The 16,281-nt window shown below is 42.6% G+C and overlaps 1 protein-coding gene across 4 annotated transcripts in view; it reads left to right on the plus strand.

Moving 5' to 3' along the window:
- KMT5B (lysine methyltransferase 5B) overlaps positions 1–15,525 on the plus strand; it is a 258,170-nt gene extending 242,645 nt beyond the window's left edge. For all 4 annotated transcript variants that reach the window (XM_033928243.1, XM_033928244.1, XM_033928245.1 and 1 more), the window contains one exon: positions 12,936–15,525. In XM_033928243.1, coding sequence (XP_033784134.1) covers positions 12,936–14,404 — 1,469 coding nt within the window. In that variant the 3' untranslated portion in view covers positions 14,405–15,525. The remainder of the gene's footprint in view (positions 1–12,935) is intronic.
- The last annotated feature ends 756 nt before the right edge of the window (positions 15,526–16,281 follow it).

The raw sequence follows: 16,281 nt of genomic DNA on the forward strand, positions 1-16,281 counted from the left end.
GTCTCCCGCCACTATCAAATTGCTAGCAGCCAGTGGTAAAACTAATTGTTGTAGAGTCTTCAAAAACTCAATTTGATTCGAATTAGGGGCATATACATTCATAAGCGCCATGGTATTATTGCCCATACTCATGTCTACATGCAGCCATCTGCCTAGAGGATCTGCAGCCACCATATTAAACATTGCAGAACATCTTTTATTAACTTCTTTTATTAGCTACTCCAGCTTTTTTCTTTACAGCAGGTGCAAAAAAACAATCTTTCACCCAATTACCTATTAGCTTTTTAGTTTCCTCCCCAGACAGGTGAGTCTCCTGAATGAAACAAACATCCGCATTCTGCTGTTTCAAATATAATAACGTCTTCTTTCTTTTAACTGGATGGTTAAGGCCATTAACATTCAAAGAAAAGATTTTAAAACCCATTATATTGATTAATCACAAATAATATACAATACTATATAGCAATTATTATATAATCAATTTCCCTACTTTGAAAATTCAAATTTAACCCCAACCCCCTACCCATTCCCCATCCCCACCCTCCCTCAACCCATCCCACCCCACCCACCAACCCATCTCCATAATGCTAACTTTGAAACACCCATATCAGATCAAGTAAATGAGAAACTCCCCCAGGCCATATCCAAAAACCAATAAGTATTTACTCAAATCACAATTAGCAATATATGCAAGTCACTTATTAAAAGAAAGAAATAGTTAAAACTTAATAAATCTACTATTTTTTTTTCCGAAGAATAATCTATAACATACTCAAGTTTCAAGTTTATTAGATTTCTTGATTAATCGCTTAATCAAACTTCTAAGCGATGTACATATTAAAATTTACATTTGTTAGGTGACAATACAATACATAAAATACTTAAAAAAGGACTAAATTACACTCAATTTAACATATTCTTAACATTAGGTGAGGAGGGATGAAATACAATTCATTAAAGTAAAGAGAAGACATTAAGGGAGAATACAAGAGGGTAACAAATAAAAAATATAATAAAATAAAGTAGGGTAGTAAGATAATAAAATTAGTTTGCAAAGGCATCCTTGAAAAGAAATGTTTTTAAGTTACTTTTAAATTTTCCAAATTCCTTCTCCTCCCTTAAAGAAATCGGGAGGGCATTCCAAGTCTGCAGTACAGTACATGAAAAAATAAATTGTCGTCTAGTGTTTATAATTTTCAACGAGGGAATAGACAATACGTTTTGTTCATTAGATCTTAAAATTCTCCTTGCAGAATATGGAATTAATAACTTAAATAAAAAAGCGGGGGTCATATTATAGAGGGTTTTGAATATAATTATACAAAGTTTATACGTTATTCTGTGAATAACTGGAAGCCAGTGAGCATTTTTAAGAACTTTCTAGATTTGGTTATTAGCTTAATTGATGCATTTTGTATAATTTGAAGACGTTTTATTTCATGTAAAGCAATTCCTTTAAAAAGAGAATTGCAATAGTCGATTTTAGACATCACCAAAGAGTGAATCAGGATGTTAAGTGATTTGGGACATAGAAATTTAGAAATAGATCGAATTTTACATAACCTGTAAAAGGTAGTTTTCATGATGTTACTGATATGGTCGTGAAAATTAAGTTTGTTGTCGAAAATTACCCTAAAATTTTAATATTTTTAACTGATTGTAGGGGGACATTTTGAGTAGAGATAGGAGTAACAAGAGGAAAACTATCCTTCCATGGAAAAAGCATAACATTAGTTTTTTTGATGTTAAGTGCCAATCTGTTTGTATCCAGCCAATGATAAATTTGGTCAAGTTTTTCATTAATCGCTGAGATTTCCATTGTATTATTATTATTTAGAGCAGTGTTCTTCAACCTTTTTACACCCGTGGACCGGCAGAAATAAAAGAATTATTTTGTGGACCGGCAAACTACTAAGACTAAAATTTAAAAACCCCGTTTACGCCCCATCTCCGCGAGCTCGGTCCCCGCAAACCATCTGATCCCATCTGCACAAGCCGCAATTATGATTTTATATTGAACGTATTTTATTAAAGTATAAAAAGAAACAATATTCTGAACAATTGTGATTTTATAAATACAAATATACAGAGCACGGACCAACAAAATCCCTGTCTCCCCTCCCCTTCACATATATCCCCTCTACTATCAAGAAAACTGAACAAGCCAAGTTATTATAGAATGCTACATAGAAATATCATTCTAACAGAATACTGCAGTCCCCAGTTATGTCTCTAGCAGGATATATAATTCAAATCTGATATATTCTAATGACAAAATAGAAATAAAATTATTTTTTTCTATCTTTTGTTGTCTCTGGTTTCTGCTTTCATCTTCTTTTCACTCTTTTTCTTCCAGCATCTGCCCGTTCCATCCAATGTCTGCCCTCTCCCCCTTCCATATGTATCTGACTTCTTTCTATGCCCCTCTTCCTTGTCCATCCTCCTCTCTCCTTTTTACATCATTCATTCCAGCTTCACTGCCTTCTTCATTTTTATCTCTCCTACACCAGATCGTGCATCTTTATCCCTCTCTCATTTCTCTGCTGACCCCCTTTCCAGCATCAATGTCTCTCTACTTTCTCATTCCTCTCTCTCCCCTTTCTCTCATCTGATCTCTCCATTCCACCCTGACCCCCCTTCCCCTCCTGTAATTCCCTGCCAGCTGTTTCCTTCCTTTTTTCTTTCTCCCTACCCTCCTTCCTTTTTTTCCTTCTCCCTTCCCTCCTCCCTCTATCCAACATTAACTCTCTTTCCAATGCTTTCCCTCCTCCCTCCCAGCAGCATCTCTCCTTCTTCTTCCTTCCCTCCTCCCTCTATCCAACATTAACTCTCTTCCCATCCCTTTCCCTCCTCCCCTCCCAGCAGCATCTCTCCTTCTTCTCCCTTCCCTCCTCCTTCTATCCAACAGTAACTCTCTTCCCATCCCTTTCCCTCCTCCCCTCCCAGCAGCATCTCTCCTTCTTCTCCCTTCCCTCCTCCCTCTATCCAACATTAACTCTCTTCCCATACCTTTCCTTCCTCCCCTCCCAGCAGCATCTCTCCTTCTAACTCCCTTCAAGTCCAGTAACAGCTCTCCCTTTTCCAGACCTTCCCAGCCTCCTATAGTGGCTTCCTCCCCTTCCAGCAGCTCTCGGTACTTGCCTGCAGGAAGTTGCCGGTAAATCACTTCCCTGGCAAATTGGAGAACTGGTGGGAGGGGAGACAGCCACTGTGAAGGCTCCCCAGGATCTTGTTCGCACACGCTGACCATCTCCCTGCACCTGAATCTGCAGCTCTCTCCGGTCTAATCGCAACTTCCCCGCGGCCCTCTTCAGCAACTTGGCAGGGGTGGCGATCAAGACACGCTGCCGACGTCGGGACCTTCACTCTCTGAGTCCCGCCTATTTTGTTTCAACTTCCTGTTTCCGAACAGGCGAGACTCAGAGAGGGAAGGCCCCGACGTTGGCAGCCTATCTTGATCGCCTGAGGCTGGGAGGAACATTAGTTGGGAGGAACCGCAGTTGGCAGGAAATTTAACTGCCAACTTGATCTCGCCAGCCCTGCGCGGACCGGCAGAAATTTTCTGCGGACCGGCACCGGTCCGCGGACCGGCGGTTGAAGAACTGTGATTTAGAGGATGCAGTAACTGTATATCATCAGCATAGGCAAAAACATGAAAGCCTACAGATTGGCATAAGGTCATTAGTGGTGCAAGAAAAATATTGAAAAGTAAGGGTGAAAGAATAGATCCTTGGGGGACCCCATGTGCACTCTGTGTAGGTTTGGAGGAAGATTCCTTGAAAAGAACGGTAGAGGTGCGATCAGTGAAATAAGATGTAAACCAAGCAAGAACTTCATCTGTAACCCCAATAGATTGGAGTCTGCTAAAAAGAAGTTGATGATCAATCGTATCAAATGCTGCTGAAAGATCAATAGAGATTAACAGCACCGATACTCTCCCAAAAAAATAACAATAAGATTATATTAAATCTCCTTTTCATTTCTCACCCCACATTTAGTTAAACAAAACCCAAGTACATCCAGCACGTACACTTTTAGTAATTACAGGCCATCAATTCCCTTCTATCTTATGTTAACAACATGCAATTATTCCCACAACTTGGTATAAATACCATATCCATCAACAGTTCTGCTCTCCATCATCCTCCTTTTTCTTTCTTCAAAAAATCTTCTTTGTATATGTTTCTGTATGCTTACTCCAGTAGACTTCTTTAATACATCATGCATTCATATAGTATCTGTTTATATTAATCCATAACTCTATAGAATATAGCATATCCCAAGATTAACTTTATGGAAATCATCATACAGCTATTGAGTTAAAAATCTGTATTTCTCATAGTCTTCTTTCCTCCAAATTAACTGTGCATCAAAATATATTAGGATCCATGGAAAGCAAAAAATAACATCAGGGTATAAGATGAGAATCAGACCGTATCATACATGCACTGATTCCATTCATACTACAATACCCAACATCCTTTACTTCCCACCATATTGCAGAAAACTCTCATTAATCTGCCAACCTTTTATGTCAATTTGCAAATCATTTGACATTCTGTTCAGGTATAAGAATCCACTTCCTTCAGTACTTTAATTAAACCACTGCAGACTAAGATGTATACAAACATCTTTACTGTCATCTACTCTCCTGTACCTTGTAATGTAGTTTTTTAAAATTCTGACAGGAGAAGTACTGCAGGAATAAAAACAGTACATATAGGAAATTTTAATGCACTTGGAGGAATGAGTCTAAAAGTGCTGAAGAATCTCAAAGCACAACCTTGCTGTGGGAGATGCAGAGTTACCATTGCCAATTATTGAATAGCATCCAGAGCATTGTTAAATCTGTTCCTGCTCCATATGACTTGTATCATTCTCAAACCCAAGCTTAGCCTTCTTTAAAATCTTCTCTCCAACCATTTAGGGAAATGAAAAAGTTCACATATTCCCCTTAATGTTATGCCATATTCACATCTATTATGCTCAGTTCTGGCATAAGGAAGAACTCTCCTTTAACACCTCTCACTAAACAGCCACATTCCATGCAGCTGCTTCCACTGACTACATTCCTCTGTCAGAATGTTGAGCCAATTCAAAATTAACTGCAGAGTTACCCAGGTTTTGAAATATATTTCACCAACCACCAAAAGTAAACCAAAGTATTATAATAAACTAAAGAAATAGGAAAAAGATATAAAACCCAGTTCCATTCCTATGTGGCCATAGGCATTTCACACCTATCCAGGAACTCTTTTAACTTAGCAGAATCTTCAAAGTTGTAAGTTTTATTTTCATGAGTAACCTTCATAATTGCTGGATAAATTAAACCATATCTGGCTCCCAACGCTCTTAACTGTGGCCGTAACTCTAACAGTTGTTTTCTTTTATAAGCAGTCTCCTTCGCAAAATCCTGTACTATATGTATCTTTGCATCTTGACATTTGAGGTTTCTGTTCTCCTTAGCCAATTTAATAATCTCCTCCACCTGTTGGTATCTGAGCATCTTAAAAATCAGGGGACGCGGTCCTTTTTGATTACTAGACCTCCTTATTGGGATACTGTGTGCCCTTTCCAGTTCCAATGGATACTTGCTTTTTATTGGCAGAATTTTCGGTAGAAAATTAGTGAGAAAGGCTATGGGATCATTTTTTTCTATCCCCTCTGATAACCCAAGCACCCTTAAGTTACTCCGTCTTTCGCGATTAGACAGATCCTCCAGTTAAGAACATAAGAAGTTGCCTCTCGCGGCGGCCCATCAATCCCATTGCCCGAGTAGTGGTCTATATCTATCTATACCCCTCAATCCCTTTTTCTTCTAGGAATCTATCCAACCCCTCTTTGAAACCATATAATGTGTTCCTGTCTACCACAGCCTCTGGAAGCGCGTTCCATGTATCCACCACCCTCTGAGTGAAAAAGAACTTCCTAGCGTTTGTTCTAAACCTGTCCCCTTTCAATTTTTCCGAGTGCCCCCTTGTACTTGTGTTGCCCCATAATTTGAAAAATCTGTCCTTGTCAACTTTTTCTATGCCCTTCAGGATCTTGAAGGTCTCTATCATGTCTCCTCTAAGTCTCCGCTTTTCCAGGGAGAAAAGTCCTAGCTGCTTTAATCTGTCGGTATATGGGAGATTTTCCATTCCCTTTATCAGTTTAGTTGCTCTTCTCTGTACTCCCTCAAGTACCGCCATGTCCTTCTTGAGGTATGGCGACCAGTACTGGACACAGTACTCCAGATGCGGCCGCACCATTGCACGATACAGCGGCATGATGACTTCCCTCGTCCTGGTCGTGATACCCTTCTTAATGATACCCAACATTCTGTTTGCTTTCCTTGAGGCTATGGCGCACTGCGCCGATGCCTTCAGTGTTGCGTCTACCATCACTCCCAGGTCTCTCCAGGTTACTGACCCCTAGTGGTGTTCCCCCCATTTTGTAAGTGAACATCGGGTTCTTTTTCCCCACGTGCATGACCTTGCATTTCCCTATGTTGAAGCTCATTTGCCATTTTTCGGCCCACTTTTCCAGCTGCGTTAGATCCTTTTGGAGATCTTCGCAGTCTTCCCTCGTTTGAGCCCTGCTGTATAGTTTGGTGTCATCTGCAAATTTAATGACCTCACACTTGGTTCCCGCTTCCAGTCGTTTATGTAGATATTGAACAGGAGCGGTCCCAGCACCGACCCCTGCGGAACTCCGCTCGTGACCCCCTTCCAGTCCGAGTAATGGCCCTTTACGCAAACCCTCTGTTTCCTGTTTGCCAGCCAGTTTTTGATCCATCGATGGACCTCCCCTTGCACCCCGTGGTTCCATATCTTTTTGAGCAGTCTCTCATGTGGTACCTTGTCGAAGGCTTTTTGGAAGTCGAGGTAAATGATATCTATAGATTCCCCTTTATCCACCTGGCTGTTCACTCCCTCAAAGAAGTACAATAAGTTTGTGAGGCATGACCTACCCTTGCAGAAGCCATGCTGACTCGGTTTTAGCTGCCCATTGTTTTCGATGTGTTCACAGATGCTGTCCTTAATCAGTGCCTCCATCATCTTTCCCGGGACTGAGGTCAGGCTCACCGGCCTGTAGTTTCCTGGGTCGCCCCTTGAGCCCTTCTTGAAGATGGGCGTGACATTTGCTATTTTCCAGTCCTCCGGGATCTCTCCGGTTTTTAGGGATAGGTTGCATATTTGTCGAAGTGGCTCCGCTATTTCGTTTTTTAGTTCCTCGAGTACTCTTGGGTGAATGCCGTCCAGACCTGGCGATTTGTCGCTCTTTAGTCTGTCTATCTGCTTGAGTACATCCTCTTGGCTTACCTCTAAATTGACCAGCTTATCATTTTGTTCTCCTATTATGATTTCCTCGGGTTCCGGAATGTTGGTTGTATTCTCCCTTGTGAAGACTGATGTGAAGAACTCATTTAACTTGTCAGCTATCTCTTTCTCTTCTTTTACTACTCCCTTTCTATCTCCATCATCCAATGGTCCCACTTCTTCTCTTGCCGGTTGCTTCCCCTTGACGTATCTGAAGAAAGACTTGAAGTTTGTTGCTTCCTCTGCCAGTCTCTCTTCGTATTCTCTTTTTGCTTTTCTAACCACTCGGTGACACTCCTTCTGGTGTTCTTTGTGCGCTTTTTGGTTCTCCTCTGTTTGGTCTTTTTTCCATTTTCTGAATGATGCTTTTTTGTCACTTATCGCCTTCTTCACTGCATTTGTTATCCACACTGGGTTTTTTGTTCTATTTTTTTTTGCACCCTTTCCTGAACTTGGGGATGTACAGGTTTTGCGCTTCGTGCACAGTCCTCTTGAGTAAGGTCCAGGCTTTTTCTACGGATTCCATCTTCCCTATGTTGCCTTGGAGTTTCTTTCCCACCATTTCCCTCATGGCATCATAATTTCCTTTTTTGAAGTTGAGTGCCGTCGTTGTGGTTCTTTTCCCCTTTGATGATCCAATTTCTAGCCTGCACTGGATCGTGTTGTGATCGCTGTTACCTAGCGGGGCTAATACCGCCACCTCTTTTGCTGGCCCCCCTAGTCCGTTGAAGATTAGGTCAAGAGTGGCATCGCCCCGTGTTGGTTCCGTGACCAGTTGCTCCATGAAACAGTCTCTCGTGACCTCTAGGAATTTGGTCTCCTTTGCGCAGTTTGAGTGTCCGATACTCCAGGATAGTTGAAGTCCCCCATCACCACAACATTTCCGCTTCTGCATACCTGCCTCAGTTCAGCCTCCATGTCCTGGTCGATTTCTTCCGGTTGTCCAGGTGGGCGGTAGTACAGACACAATTTAATGTCTGCCCTAGTTCCTCCCTGTAGCTTAACCCATAGTGATTCCAAGCCATCCACCCGTACTGTTGTTTCCATCCTGGCTGAGGGTATGGAGTCTTTTATGTACAGCGCTATTCCTCCACCCTTTTTATATGTCCTGTCTCTCCTGTAAAGTTTGTACCCTGGTATGGCCACATCCCATTGATTGTCCTCAGTCCACCACGTTTCTGTGACTCCAATTATGTCCAGGTCCTTTTTGCTGGCAATGATTTCTAGTTCACCCATTTTGGCCCTTAGGCTCCTAGCATTTGTGTATAGGCAGTTTAAGACCCAGTTTTTTGCCCTCTCTTTTGGTTTTCCTCGTGTTTTGGGTCTCCTGCAGTCCTCCTCGTGGTTCGCCAGCCCCCGAGCTTCATCTCGGTCATCCTCCTCATGTTGTGTGTCTGTGACGTCCTCAGCCTGTTTCCCCTGCACCTCTTGCTCCCGTAATTCCCACTCAGTTCCGGGCTCTTTTTCACAATGTCTTTGTCCCTCTGGCTCCTGTTGTTCTTTGTTGGTGCCGCTTACCAGTTCCATTTGTGCCCTTGGTCCCTGCAATGCGTTCTTAGATCCTTTTTCAAAACATACACACTCAGTCCCGAGTCCTCCTTTACAATGTCCCAGTTCAGTATCCTTGTCTGGTACTGATGTCCGATGTGTCGAGGTCAGATCGACTATCGGCTTTCCCCTTTTCCTCAGTTTAAAGCCAAGTCTATGACGTTCTGGACGTTGCGTGCCAGCATCCTCGTCCCAGCTGTGCTAAGGTGCAGTCCATCTCTTCTGTAGAGCTTGTTCTTCCCAAAAAAAGTAGTCCAGTTCCTAACAAAGTGGAAGCCCTCCTCTTTGCACCATCTCCTCAGCCAAACGTTAATTGCCTGTAGTTCGCTCTGTCTCCTTGTGTCCGCTCTCGGTACTGGCAGGATCTCTGAGAAGGCTATCTTCCTTGCCCTCAGTCTCAATTTCCTCCCCAGGATCCTGAACTGGTCAGTTAGTGTGGTCCTGTTGAAGTTCCTCCTGCTGATGTCGTTGGTTCCAATGTGGATCACTACTGCTGTCTCCTCAGTCTCGGCTCCCTCCAGTATCCTCTCAATATTGTTGATGACGTCCTTTGTTCTTGCCCCCGGGAGACATGTTACCAGTCGGTCCTCTCTCCCTCCAGCTATGTGACTGTCTACTCCTCGCAGGATTGAGTCTCCAACCACGATAGCCGATCTCCCCTTCTTCAACTGTCTCTCTGGTCTCAGATCTGTGTCACATGTGCAGTCCATTTGTCCGTCCTCTGGGTTCTGCTGTGTCTCCGCCACTGGTCTCAAGTCTGTGTCATCTGCGTAGTCCGCTAGTCCTTTCTCCTGGCTCTGATGGGTCTCCTCCTCCTCTGCCTGCCCAGGTCCTCCGCAAGGTCCTAGTCCCATGGTGTCTGGTGGTTCCTGTCGTCCAACTGTCGGTTCTCTCCTGGTGTGTTGATGGTCTTGTGCCTCCACCATCCTGCAGGCCTCCTCAATGAACTTCTCGAGCTCCCTAACTTGTTCTGCGATGTGGTTCTCTCTGGTGGTGTCTTCAGTTGCCCAGCATTGCTCCTCCATGGTGCAGAGTCCCTCCAGCTCCTGGACTCTAACCTGCAGTCTCCCGACCTCCTGTTTCAGGCTATCCAGTTCCTGACATCGACCGCATATGTACGCCTGCCTCCCGGAGGGGAGGTAGTCATACATATGGCACCCAGTGCAGTATACTGGGTAGCTCTGCTGGGTTCCCACAGCCTCCATTGCTCCTTTCTCGATCTTATGTCCCTCGGTGTGTATGAGTGGTGCCCGGCGCGCAGCTAGCTGAAGAAAAAGAGAAGAAAAGAGAGATGAGTACAGAGAAAGTACCTTAGCTGTTTAGAAGTTAGATGTTGCTGCTGGGCTGGCAGGGCTCCTTCTCAAGGCTCCTTCGCAAAGGCGCTCTCGCTAAGGCGAGCGCCTTTGCCGCTCGCATTCGCCACGCGCCGAACGGCTGGAGGAGCCCGGCGCTGACTGTGCCTGTGACGCGGTGGGGGTGGGCGGAGCTCCCGCTCGCCGCGACCCCAGCTACCATGAACTGCCTCCTCTCTCTCCTCCGGCGTGCCTCGTGCACGCGGCTCTCGCAGCCAGAAGTCTGCCTCCCCTCACTGACTCTCCAGCCCGAAAGCTCTCCTGCTCTCCCTCAGCTGCGCCCGACTCGCTTCCTTTTAAGGAGGAGCCCGGCGCTGACTGTGCCTTTGACGCGGTGGGGGTGGGCGGAGCTCCCTCTCGCCGCAACCCCAGCTACCACGAACTGCCTCTCCTCTCTCCTCCGGCGTGCCTCGTGCACGCGGCTCTCGCAGCCAGAAGTCTGCCTCCCCTCACTGACTCTCCAGCCCGAAAGCTCTCCTGCTCTCCCTCATCTGCGCCCGACTCGCTTCCTTTTAAGGAGGAGCCCGGCGCTGACTGTGCCTGTGACGCGGTGGGGGTGGGCGGAGCTCCCTCTCGCCGCGACCCCAGCTACCACGAACTGCCTCCCCTCTCTCCTCCGGCGTGCCTCGTGCACGCGGCTCTCGCAGCCAGAAGTCTGCCTCCCCTCACTGACTCTCCAGCCCGAAAGCTCTCCTGCTCTCCCTCAGCTGCGCCCGACTCGCTTCCTTTTAAGGAGGAGCCCGGCGCTGACTGTGCCTGTGACGCGGTGGGGGTAGGCGGAGTTCTTTCTTTAATATTTCTATCTCCTTGTGATCATTTTTATATTGTGTTATTTCTGCCTCAGTTTTCTCCACACATTTTTCTATATGCTCAATTTTAAAATCTACTACTTGCATTCTTTTATTTAAATTTTCTACCTCTTCTTTGACCTCTTTTATGTTTTTTACGTTATTTAACACTATCTCTTTAATCTGTTGCAATTTCTTCATGAGGTCTCTGTTCTCTATTTCATCCGTTGGAAGTGGAACTAATGCAGAGACGTCGGCTCCAACTTTGACCTCTTGACACTTCCTGCTCCTGTTCCCGCTGACACGCTTTTACACTGCTTGCCCGAAGCCATTCCGCTACCGAAAACAAAACTTTACTGATGTGACTCACGATTTTTTAATACTTTAAAATACCATAAATAGCCTGATTTTACAGAGCTCCTCAACTATCCGACCATATCGGAACGCTCCAAAGCCACGCCCCCCTACATTCCATCTCTATTAATATTGCTGCTGACTCACACCAGTGTCGCAAGGTTACTGTGGAATGGAGGGGGTTGCTTAGTGGTTAGAACTGCAGCTTCAGCACCCTGAGATTGTAAGTTCAAACCCAGTGTGTTCCTTGTGATTCTGGACAAGCCACGTAGCACTCCATTGACCCAGGGACCACAGTTAAATTGTAAGCTTGCCAGGAGAGAGAGGGACCTGATTACTAGTCACTGTTTTGCAAACCACTTTGGGTGAATCTCTTCATGAAAAGGCAGTTAATAAATTCAAATAAATAAACTTGTGTCAGCCATTTTGAGTAATGAGACTGCACAGGGCAGAAGCATAGAAGGATAGCTCTTGCTCTCGTCACTACTGGACTAGTCGGGCTTAAGGTAGGCCTGGAAGAGGTCTGCAGTGGTTCTGAGAAGAGGAGAACAGGAATAGAAACTGAGACTCCCCCTTGGCCCCAAAATGTAGGTTTATATTCGAGTATATAAAGTAGTTATTTTTATGGCTAAAAGGGTAAACAGCAGAAACTGATTCCATTAGTTATGAGTAGTGTGCAAAAGTTGCATCTGTTCAGCAAGATATGTTTTGAATAGTTACATTGATTCCTGTTGTAGATCGTTCTCGCGCATTTAAGTACATAAGAATAACCTTACTGGATCAGACCAGTGGTCCATCTAGCTTACCATGGGACGTAGTCAGGTGTCCTGCGGTAAATTGAAAATTGATGCGCATTAATAATTTTGTTGCTAAACCTTCTACTGTGTATGTAACCTGGTCTGGGCTCTTCTGAGAGAATGGGCTAGAAATTTGACTAAATAAATAAAAGATTTGGTTGGGGGGGATATGTCTTGATGGCAAAAATTAATGTTCTGTGCTACTCAGGTTGGGAACATTACCACGTGCTTACTGGTTAATGCAAGATTAGTGCATGATCACTTGCTACCTACAAAATAGGTGTCAGTCCATAGATGCTAATATTTTATAATGGTCGTGAGCTAGTGGCAGCATTAGCACATGGCTATTAATATAAGAAGGAAAATTGGCCATTTTACTGCTATGGTCAAAAAGGCTTTAGTATGCGAGAAAAACCCACATAAGTATGTGCTAAGGCTACTTTTTTGCTAAGCCCCCCCCCCCCCCCCAAGTTTCTAAAGCAAAGGACTTTACTGCTTTATGAAATTTATTTAATAAATTCACATATACCTATTTTGTAGTCAGATTAGTATAAGAATGTTTGGTGTGATGGAGATCTCTCATTAGATACCTACTGCTTGTGAATGAGAGCAGGATTTCCATCCCAATGTTTAGGTTTGATGTCAAACCTATTTCACATCTATGTATTTTAACTGTATAACTATCAACTTGCATATTTATGAAATCAGGTTAAAAAAAAAAAATCTGAATCTAAAATTTGCAAACTTGATTGTTGGTAAATTGCGTTCTTGACACAACTTTTCTTTCTGTTGCAGCTAATAGGAAACCTTTGGTTGGAATGAAAAAAAACAAGAGTAGAACTATTACTAGACAGTCAGCATCAAGGATTCAAGTGTCATCCAAATCTACCTCATCAAAACTAACTTCCATAAACAATTCCAGGGTACCAAAGAGAATGCAGAAACATGGGAAGCCTTTACTCTCTAAAATGAAATCAAGGATTCAGTGTAAGAGGCCAGAGCAAAAAAATGCCTCAAGAAAGCTGGAAATGGGAGATTTGGTTCTTAAGCAGCCAAAAGTTGTGTTGTATAAAAACTTGCCTATTAAACAGGAGAAGGAATCAGAAGGGCCAGTGCAAGTTCCTGAGTCCAGCAGGTGCTTAACAAGACATGCAACCAGAGAGTACAAACCGAACTGTGAAAGAAGTGCTTATGAGCAGGGTGAATCTTCAGCTTGCACATATACCACTCGGAGGTCCATGCGAACCAGAATGAATTCCAAGATCTCAGATAACAAGCTTGAACCAAATATATTGAATAGTTATAAAATCAGTACTAACATGACTGGAAATCATCCTAAGTACCTGAAACAGCAGTTTCACTGGGCACGCAGAACTGAGTGGGGAAACAAAATGCTACTAAACGAGGATATTGAGTGTCAGAAGAATGGTGAGAACATATCTAAAAGGAAATCGCAGCAGGTAAGACCAACAAAGACATTAACAAAAGTAGAAGGTTCTTGCTTGAACTATGACCCACCAGCCAGAAAGGAAGAAACAGTAGATTTGATACATTCCTGTCTTGAGGCTGGCGAGGTAGTGGGAATGCCTGTAGGTTACCAGGACACTACTCCTCTAGCCAGTGGATGTTCAGTGATGTCTCCTGACACTGACATGAATGATAGTTTCCAAATGCTGAAAAGCAAAAAGAAGCATCGAATCACAAGATATGATGCACAGCTTATCCTTGAGAACAGTACTGGCATCCCCAAACTAACACTGCGCAGACGCCATGACAGCAACAGCAGCAAAACCAATGACCAAGAAAATAATGTCATCAATTCATCAAAAATAAGCATCAAGTTAAGTAAAGACCATGAGAAGGAAAAGAGTAATGTATATGTAGCAAAGCTCAATAATGGCTTTAACTCAGGTTCTGGTGGAAGTTCTACAAAACTAAAGATCCAGTTGAAACGAGATGAAGAGAGCCGAGTGCCATATTCAGAAGAGTATCCTGAGAACAGAATCTGCTGCAGCAACACACTTTCTATCCTGGAGTCTAGCATGGGGATGGACAATTACCATCAGTACCAGGAAGAAAGTGTGGAGGAATCCTCATCTGAAGAGGAAGATGAGGAAGATGACGATTATGATGATGACTTTGAGGATGATTTCATTCCACTCCCTCCTGCAAAAAGGTTGAGACTTATAGTTGGTAAAGATTCAATAGACATTGATATATCTTCCCGGCGGAGAGAAGACCAGTCTCTGAGGCTCAATGCATAAGTCATAGCTCTTATAGGAGACCAGCCATTTTCCCTGGATATAAACCATTATATGCAATGATAGACAACAACAACAACAGCAACAGAACTGTGCTATAGTGAAATGCCAGTATTAAATAGTTTTGCTCTTTGGTCATGATCTATTGCTAGAGAAAGTCAGATTGCACTACATCAGGAGTCTGTTCTCAAGGAGAATACTTCCTTTGGTGGGAATGGCTAGTAAATTGTTGTGTGTGCTATGATTCCATCTTATGCCACATTTTGGATTATAACTCGAGGAAAAATGCAGTGCTCCTTTAAAGTCATGCTGACATGCTGATGCCCATTTATATTAAAAATGCATTGTCATTTTTTTAAGTGGCAAAACTTTATGTACATTTTTGTGATGAGCACTTGTGTAATGTCCCTTGTAGAAAGTGTACAGCAAACTGACCCTTCTTGCTTCCAGTTGGGGCAGATTTTTATTGTACTTTTTTTAATAGCCTTCTTATGTGCAATTCTGAGTTAGGATAAATGAAGAGGGAATTAAGATTTTTGTGGTAAAAAGAAAAAATCTATCTATGATAAGTATAGATATTTATATATAGCTATATATCTATAGCTATATATCTATATAGAGATATAGATATAAAATCACTGGATCAAAATTTGTAGTGAGAAATCCAGTGTTCTGTGTAGGACAATAAGGTCACAATTATGGGTTAAACCAATGTGTTTTTAAAGGGAGAGCATGCTCTTTAATATTTCATGTAACAAACAATCATGACAGCAACATCTTCAGATCTTTAGAACGTTACTATCACCAGCAATGAATTTACTATTGCTTAGGGGGGTTTTGCTTAGTGTTCTGTTTTTGGATTTTGTCAGTTTAGCCCTGTACACTGTGGCCTTTTGTTCGTAGCTAATGTTGGGTTGATTACCCTTTGCACTGCACCTCTCCCCTCTTTATTTTCTTTAAGCTGATAATGTTTACTGACTTTTTAGTACATTCTCTGTATAAAAGTAGCATTCTACAGAATAAAAGTTTGGAGATGGTGTATATATTGTTTGTTATATAACTTGACATCTTGTATTTAATACTTCTCAGTACTTTTTAGATAAAAAAAAAGTTCTTTGCTAGAATGATTGGTGCTTTTTTTCCCCCATAAAATAGAATTTTAGCTGCCTGAATTTTGTTCAGGTTGGTGCTGCAAACCTAGTTCATTTTGTTATAGTTTATTCCAGTCCTGGGTTTCTGATATGTCTGAGTGCAGTTTGGCCTGCTAACTTTAATTTTATTTTAAATCAGGGGTGTTCCTTCTCCCTTCTCTTTTCTGTTGCCTTAAGACTCTAGGCAAAGAATAAAACAATCTTACACCCATCTGTTTTACCTTTTGAGAGGTAATCTACTACTCTTCTGTATCCTATTTTCCATATAGTGATATTTGAATTTATATCGGTCTCCTTCTAAACCAGAGCCTATACCAATGAGCTAAAAGAGCAGTTCCATTAAGAAAACCTTAGTATAGTCTGGTTGAGCATGCTTTTTGCTTCTATCTCTGTATGGTTTTATTAATAACTTAGGCCCTAAGACTTAACTAGCCCTAACCAGAAAATTTTCTTCTCCACTTTACCAATATTTTCTGCAGGGTCATGAAAACAGGTACTAGAACAGTATTCCAGACCATTCAGACAGAAATTAAGTCCTGGATATAACTAACAGAACATCAACTGATAGATTCCTGTCTTAAGTACAACATAAATCAAATAATTTGGAATAACAGATTTTTAAAAAGACCTGAATGCAGCTTTCCCACTGACCAGCAGATGTGATGGCATCCCTAATCCCTTTAGATCTTGCAAATTTTTTTTTTTTTTTTTTACCACGCACACTAAACT

Source organism: Geotrypetes seraphini, chromosome 19 (assembly GCF_902459505.1).
Source record: "Geotrypetes seraphini chromosome 19, aGeoSer1.1, whole genome shotgun sequence".
Lineage (NCBI taxonomy): Eukaryota > Metazoa > Chordata > Amphibia > Gymnophiona > Dermophiidae > Geotrypetes > Geotrypetes seraphini.